Source organism: Balaenoptera ricei, chromosome 6 (assembly GCF_028023285.1).
Source record: "Balaenoptera ricei isolate mBalRic1 chromosome 6, mBalRic1.hap2, whole genome shotgun sequence".
NCBI lineage: Eukaryota > Metazoa > Chordata > Mammalia > Artiodactyla > Balaenopteridae > Balaenoptera > Balaenoptera ricei.
In genome coordinates, this window is record NC_082644.1 from 34,184,171 (window position 1) to 34,191,330 (window position 7,160).

The following is a 7,160-nucleotide window of genomic DNA, read 5'->3' on the forward strand; positions in this document are numbered from 1 at the left end:
CTTCCTCATAACAGCCTCTAATCAGGGTTTATGGAAACTTCTCTGTTTTCTCATTATAAAGCTTGTCCTCACCCAGACAAGAATTGTCTCCCTCCTCATAGCAAATTGCTCCCATGTAGGTGGTTTTCATTTATTTCCATGTGTGAATGATACTTGTGTTGACTGCAATGACTACTTCTAAAAAAAGAAGACTACTTCTAAAAAAAGAAAAGAAAAGAAAAAAGAAAACCCTCCAGCCATATGCAATACAATGTACTTCTGTAACCACCTGAGAACTTCTGGCCCCTAGTTGTGTTTGAGAGGAAAGGGATTCTACTTCAAAGGACACAAAATAGAAATTTTTAATAAATTGATTTTTAAAAATATTTGTCTGTGCTTCTATGAAGGTTACCAATTTAATTTTAACTAAGAATTTACAAATCGACATGCACTATGACTCCATTTTTGTTTTATATACATATATATACAGAGAGAGAGAGAGAGAAAGATGCCTATAAAGGAGTTATGGTTGAGGGCACGGGGATGTTTACTTTCTAAAATATATTTTCTATAACGAATGTGTTTCTTATATAATTTTTTAAAGTCTCTTTTTAAAAAGTTTCTGAATTAATTTCCTTACATCTTTAGCTCTCTATTTTTTCCTCCATCTAAAACATTTCTTCGAACCATGTAAACCTAAATCCTGACATTAAATGTGATTAAACTACCCTTTTTAGAAGTACATTTCTTATATCTGAAGAGAAGCACTTTGGATATTGAGGAAGACTTAATGATCCATAATGCAGAGAGTGGGGAAGCAAAAGCGGTTTCTGCTCTTTCTCACCCGCTCTTCTTTTAATTAAGACAAATTTTTCTGTAAATAACTCGTTTCTGTTGGATTTGAGGAAAGCTTGAGAGGCGAGAAGAACCCCTGACCGGCGAAGACAGGAAAGGGACATTACAAAATGCCATACCTTCTCTGGAGACCCACCCAGCCCGTCCCCTTTCCCTCCTGGGATTTGGGTAGCGACCAGCGCGTCACGGGCTTTGAGGAACTGCCATTCCGCTCCGATTCTTCTCAAACTCAGCTGGTACCACCCTCAACCCGGGAGGTAACGCCTCTGCCGGAGGGCTCCGCATTCCTCCAGTCCTCCCCACCTTTGCTGTGGAATAAGCGGGAACCCCTAAACTAGACAGTTCTCAGCCCTCCCACAGACTTTCACCAAAAACTCCAGGACTAAAGGAGGCACAGGGTTTCGCTGAAAATCCGCTTGGGGCTCCCTGTAGCTTCTTTTCCTGAACCACCGGCCGAGTGCAGTCGAGGTAATTAATTGATCCAGGTCCCCAAAGACGCCGGACTCCTCCTCAGCGCTGCCCAGGGGCCCCCAGCTCTTCGTCTTCGGTTCCATTGAGGCTAGCACTGCCTTCCCTGGGACAAGTTGGGACAGAGTCGCATCACGCGCGCAGAGTACTCACTCCCGGAGGCCCTGCCCACTGGCCAGCTCAGCCAATTGCGGCGCGGGCAGGCGGTGGGGGCGGGGTCGGACGGGCCGCAAACCAGGGCCTTAAAGGCAGAGTCAGGCATGACCCGGCCAGAAGCTTCGGCCTCGGAGACCTGGGGAGAGCTACGTGCGTCCGTGGAGTGCGCCTGCGCAGCTGTGGCAGCCGCAGGTCAGCGACCTAGTCTGGGGCCGAGGCGGGTCAGGGACAGGGACTGGAGGAAGGGATATCCAGGGACTCGGGCGAGGGGGCAGGCGCGACCCCCAGAAACGACAGCGTCTGCCTGCCGGGAGTTGATGAGGCTGGGTCGGCGCTCCCTCAAGCTTTGGCAGCCTTGAGGTGGGGAAGGGGGCAGGGCTATTTGGGAAACCCAGGGCAGAGCTGACACAACCCGGGGGTGGGGGGCGGTCCTAGGCCGGTCAGCCTCTGGGAGGTGGCAGGCACAAGTCCGGGTCGGTCGCGGCAGTGTGACCCCCGAACTCCGGGCTAAGGGGCCCGTCACTCCCTGCGCCGCCGTAAACAGCCTCTGGAAGGGACGGGCGTGTGCGGAGGGCTGGGAGCTGGGCAGCAAGTCCCTGGCCTGGCCCCGCCTACAGCGCGGGTGCGGGCCCAAACCAGGCGGGTTCTTTGAGCCCCAGCAGTCTGGCCCTGACCGGGCACAAGAACTGGGGGTTCTGGGCGCCGTCGTGCCACGTGATCGCGGGCCCGGTCTGGAGGGCGAGGGAGGGTGTGTGGGCTACACAGGACAAGGGTAGGGACGGTAGAGCGCTGTGTGCGCTCCTGCTCACCTTCTCCTGGGAAGGTTTTTTAGAAAGGTTTCAGTTTAGGTAGCAGAGATTCGAAGGCATATCTCACCCCCTGCTCTTTATTAGCCAAGAAGAAAGGTGTGAGGTAGCCATCTAACTCTTTGAGATCCATGTCTGTCCCTACTTAGGATCAGGCGTCCTGATAAATAAAATTCTTGGGTCACCTCCATACGTTCAGTAAATAACCTGGACCAACGGCTTCCTAGTTGTTGCCTTAAGATTCCGATACATAAGTTGTGGCAGAAATTCTTATCAAAACCTAAATTATCATTGCACTCATAGTGAAGTCTGTTTCAATTCCTATAGCATTTGTCAGCCTGTTTTTCATTTTGATGGCTGAATCAAATACCTCCACTGTGTAAGTCTTTGACCTGTTTTTCTCCACCCATATCTTTAGCCTTCTTTCACAGACTTTCCATAAATATTTGAGAAGATCATTTAAATGTTCTTAGTCCACCATAGTGGCTATAACATCCAGGAGAAAGTAGGATGGCTTTTTTAAAGCATTGGCCTCATCAAATACTAATTCTTTTTCCTTCCTAGGTTTTTGAAACATGAATCTTTCACTCTTCCTGACTGCCCTTTGCTTGGGAATAGCCTCAGCTGCTCCAAAACTTGATCAAAATTTAGATGCACACTGGTACCAGTGGAAGGCAACACACGGGAGACTGTATGGCATGGTTGGTAACATCTGAAAATGTCCAGAGGGACCCCACAGACAATGGTCCATGCTGTTGGAGTTTATAGCCAGAGAGTAGTTTCTGGAGTAGTTGTTTTAGCTTTTATCAAGGCAGTAACTTAATGGCACCTATTTCTGAGCACAGCATGGGCATATTTTCCTGTGTCAGAGTTTGGAGAACAGCTCCCAAAAGTATAAAGCCATCCCCGACAATAGTTTTTCTTTTTCTCTGTCTGCAAATCCATTTGGTGAACATGCGTTGGGTTTTGTTTTTTTTTAATTCCTTTATTTTCTTTATTTTTTTAATTTATTTTTGGCTGTGTTGGGTCTTCGTTTCTGTGTGAGGGCTTTCTCTAGTTGCAGCAAGTGGGGGCCACTCTTCATTGCGCTGCGCGGGCCTCTCACTGTCGTGGCCTCTCTTGTTGTGGAGCACAGGCTCCAGACGCGCAGGCTCAGTAGTTGTGGCTCATGGGCCTAGTTGCTCCGCGGCATGTGGGATCTTCCCAGACCAGGGCTCGAACCCGTGTCCCCTGCATTGGCAGGCAGATTCTCAACCACTGCGCCACCAGGGAAGCCCCCATGCGTTGGGTTTTAAATAGAAGTAAAAATGACCAGTTTTATGTTTGCATCTAGAATGAAGAAGGATGGAGGAGAGCAGTGTGGGAGAAGAATATGAAAATGATTGACCTACACAATCAGGAATACAGCCAAGGGAAACATGGCTTCACCATGGCAATGAATGCCTTTGGTGACATGGTGAGTGTGGCATGAGTTGCTGAACTTTTTGTGCCTCGTCTTCTCAGTACTTCAGCAAAATAACTTCTTCAACATTTTATTTACTTTTCCTTAAAGACCAGTGAAGAATTTAAGCAGGTGATGAATGGCTTTCAAAACCAGAAGCACAAGAAGGGGAAAGTGTTCCATGAACCTCTCTTTCTTGAAGTCCCCAAATCTGTGGATTGGACTAAGAAAGGCTATGTAACTCCTGTGAAGAATCAGGTATGACAGTATTCAGATTCAGATCTTCTTAAGAATGTTTAGGTATATGGGCTGTTGTTGGTCTTTGTCTTGTAAACTGATGGCTTTTTTATTTTCAGGGTCAATGTGGTTCTTGTTGGGCTTTTAGTGCCACTGGTGCCCTTGAAGGACAGATGTTCTGGAAAACTGGCAAACTTGTCTCACTGAGTGAGCAGAACCTGGTGGACTGCTCTCGGCCTCAAGGCAATGAGGGTTGCAGTGGTGGCTTAATGGATAATGCCTTCCAGTATGTTAAGGACAATGGAGGCCTGGACTCAGAGGAATCCTATCCATATCTTGGAAGGGTAAAAGGAGCTCCTTATCTTGTCATTACAGCTCTGCTTTTGAACACTTTCAGAGATAACAGACATCTTATTCAGCATTCATATTTTAGATGTAAACTGTCAGAACTGTCATTATAAATTATCAGCTGTTGCACAGGTCTCTGATTAGATGGTTAACATAGCTTGTCTTACTTCTATGTAACATGGAGAATATGTACACCATTCTGCATATAATGCATATTTCTCCATAGTGAAAAATTTCTTATGGCCAGGTAGACCTAAGTGGTCTTACTGAAGAAATATCTACTAATTTTTCAGTTTCAAACCAATCAATAGCATTTTGCTGGGCTGCTTTATAACAAAATTGACTTAGAAATTATTAAGCTGCAAACTGCTGAGTCTTATGGTCCTATAATTCTGTTCCTCATAAGGTGGATGGTAGTAATCAAGTCTCTTTCCCCTTTATCTTTAAAGGAAACAAATAGCTGTAACTATAAGCCCGAGTGTTCTGCCGTCAATGACACTGGCTTTGTGGACATCCCTCAGCGGGAGAAGGCCCTTATGAAGGCAGTGGCAACTGTGGGGCCCATCTCTGTTGCTATTGATGCAGGCCATACATCCTTCCAGTTCTATAAATCAGGTAGGTGTTTGTCTTTTATTATAGAAATTCAGGCAGGCAAAAGTGGAAAACACGACCATGATTGACTCTGGTATGGAGTCCTGTTTTCTAGGACTGTAGAATTTTGAGTGTATGCATTTAATAACAATGATGTTTCCATTTGACATTATACTTTAAGCATTTTCTCATGATGACAAACTTCATAAATATTTTTAAATGGCTATGTAATTAATTCTTTGTATACAACCTAATTTATGTAACTATTCTTCAATTGTTGGTCCCTTTTTCCAAAAGTTTTTTACTATTGTAGTTAGATCTGTAAAGAACCCTGTGGTTCAAGTATTTTTTTGTTTTGTGCTGTTTTCTTAGCTGGCATTCAAGAAGTAGCGAGGATTATGCTAATTAATATTAGTAGTTAGTAGTTGAATGCCTAAATCACCTTAACCTTGATAACTAGGTCTTATTATTGGAAATATTTTTTAGGTAGAAAATATATCTAAGATTTTGTTGAATTTTGTTGCTTTCTAGTGAGTTAAATTTTTCTTTTTCCTTTTCATCAGCCGTTACTATTTTTGGTCAGATATTTAAGTCTTATTTGGAATTTGTTTATGACATTTCACTGAATTTTGAGATGCTTCTCTTAACTGGTTGATAGCTTGGGTTACTGTCATGTGTCACTTGGAACTCCTCACCCTAACATTGAATTTTATTCTCCCAGGTATTTATTATGATTCAGACTGCAGCAGCAAAGACCTGGATCATGGTGTTTTGGTGGTTGGCTATGGCTTTGAAGGAAAAGATTCAAATAACAATAAATTTTGGATTGTCAAGAACAGGTATAAAACTCCAAATGTTATATTTATATTTTAAATTGAAAAGGGAATCCTTATTTGGAATCAGTATTTGATTTCAGGTCCAAAAAAGCTCAATTTTGAAATCCCAGAAGTCTTTCTCCCACTTAAACACAGAAATACTGATATGTGATTATAAGATTCTGTAGCAAGTTTGTTGGGGTATTATGTATTTGTAACACTGCATTTCTAAATTCTGAAAATTTTCTTAATTCAGAAACACATCCAGCCCCAGGGGTTTCATATAAAGGATTTTGCACCTGTAGAGTTGAGGGCTGGTTTCCTTTTTCTGTCTCTAATTTTTGAACAAGGAGTAGTGGTCAGAAACATCTGCCTCTGCTCATTCTTTAAGTCTGAAAGATTGTCCAAGAGTCCAGTGGCCTTGTGCATCCTTTCTGATATCATTTGATATCCTGCCATTGCATTCTACTCCCAGCTCTCAGAGGTCTTTGAGGGTTGTGAGGATCAATTTTCACAGCTAAAGTTCTTTAACTGAGATGAGCCTGAGGAGACAGACTGCTACATTGGAATGCCAGTTCTGCTTCAGTTTCCTATCTTAAAAAGTTAAGATAAGGACCCACAGGAGTTAATATACTTATAAATATATGTAACAGAACTTAGAATAGTACCTGATACATGCTAAGCACTATTTTAATTATTAGTTGTTATTATTATTAATGAAGGTAATGTGTACTTGATGCTTTGTATAAAATGGAAAACATGTTCTTCTTTCAGTTGGGGTCCAGAATGGGGCTGGAATGGGTACGTAAAAATGGCCAAAGACGAGAACAACCATTGTGGAATTGCCACAGCAGCCAGCTATCCCATTGTGTGAGCTGATGGATGGTGATAATAGAGGACTTGAGGACAGCATACCTGGAGGAATTTTATCTTAAAACTGACCAAACCCTTATTGTATAAGATAAGATACTTGAACCATTGAGGATCCAAGTTGTGATTTGAACTCTGTGACATTTTTATAAGGGTTAGATGTTACCACTACTTTAATTACTGTTATAAATAGCTTTATAATGTTGAAGACTCATTGCTTAACTCTAAGACTTTTGAATGTTTATTTTTTAAAAGGATACATAAAACTTTACCTTTTACAATAAATTTTAATTCAATACGTAAAGGTGGAACTTTCTCTTTTTAATGCATTAACTTGTAGTAGTTGGGGTATATAATTGGGCTATAAAGACATAACTGAATGTGCCAATGGTTCATTAGGAGAAAGACACTGGGTGGCTCTGAAGATATTCTAGTTCTAAATATGCAGATTTTATGTCAACCATGTTACCTAGTGTTCCCAAAAGTAAATTTAATGGTTGTGATTAACAAATTTCAGGTGCTTGTTAGTAACTGGAGAAATCTGTTCAAGATTCATAAGAAATGAGGTTGGCCTAGAAAAATAGTCCTCTGGCC

At 42.7% G+C, this 7,160-nt stretch overlaps 1 protein-coding gene across 2 annotated transcripts; it reads left to right on the forward strand.

Moving 5' to 3' along the window:
* The first annotated feature begins 1,545 nt into the window (after nt 1-1,545).
* LOC132366952 (procathepsin L) lies at nt 1,546-6,870 on the forward strand. Of its 2 annotated transcripts, none has more exons than XM_059924429.1 (8): nt 1,546-1,650; nt 2,829-2,965; nt 3,598-3,720; nt 3,817-3,963; nt 4,062-4,286; nt 4,740-4,905; nt 5,603-5,720; nt 6,471-6,870. In XM_059924429.1, the coding sequence occupies exons 2-8, from the start codon at nt 2,840-2,842 to the stop codon at nt 6,568-6,570; spliced, it is 1,005 nt and encodes a 334-aa protein (XP_059780412.1). In that variant the 5' UTR covers nt 1,546-1,650; nt 2,829-2,839; the 3' UTR covers nt 6,571-6,870. The 2 variants fall into 2 exon arrangements, with proteins under 2 accessions (XP_059780412.1, XP_059780413.1); XM_059924430.1 differs by lacking the exon at nt 1,546-1,650 and adding an exon at nt 1,703-1,818.
* The last annotated feature ends 290 nt before the right edge of the window (nt 6,871-7,160 follow it).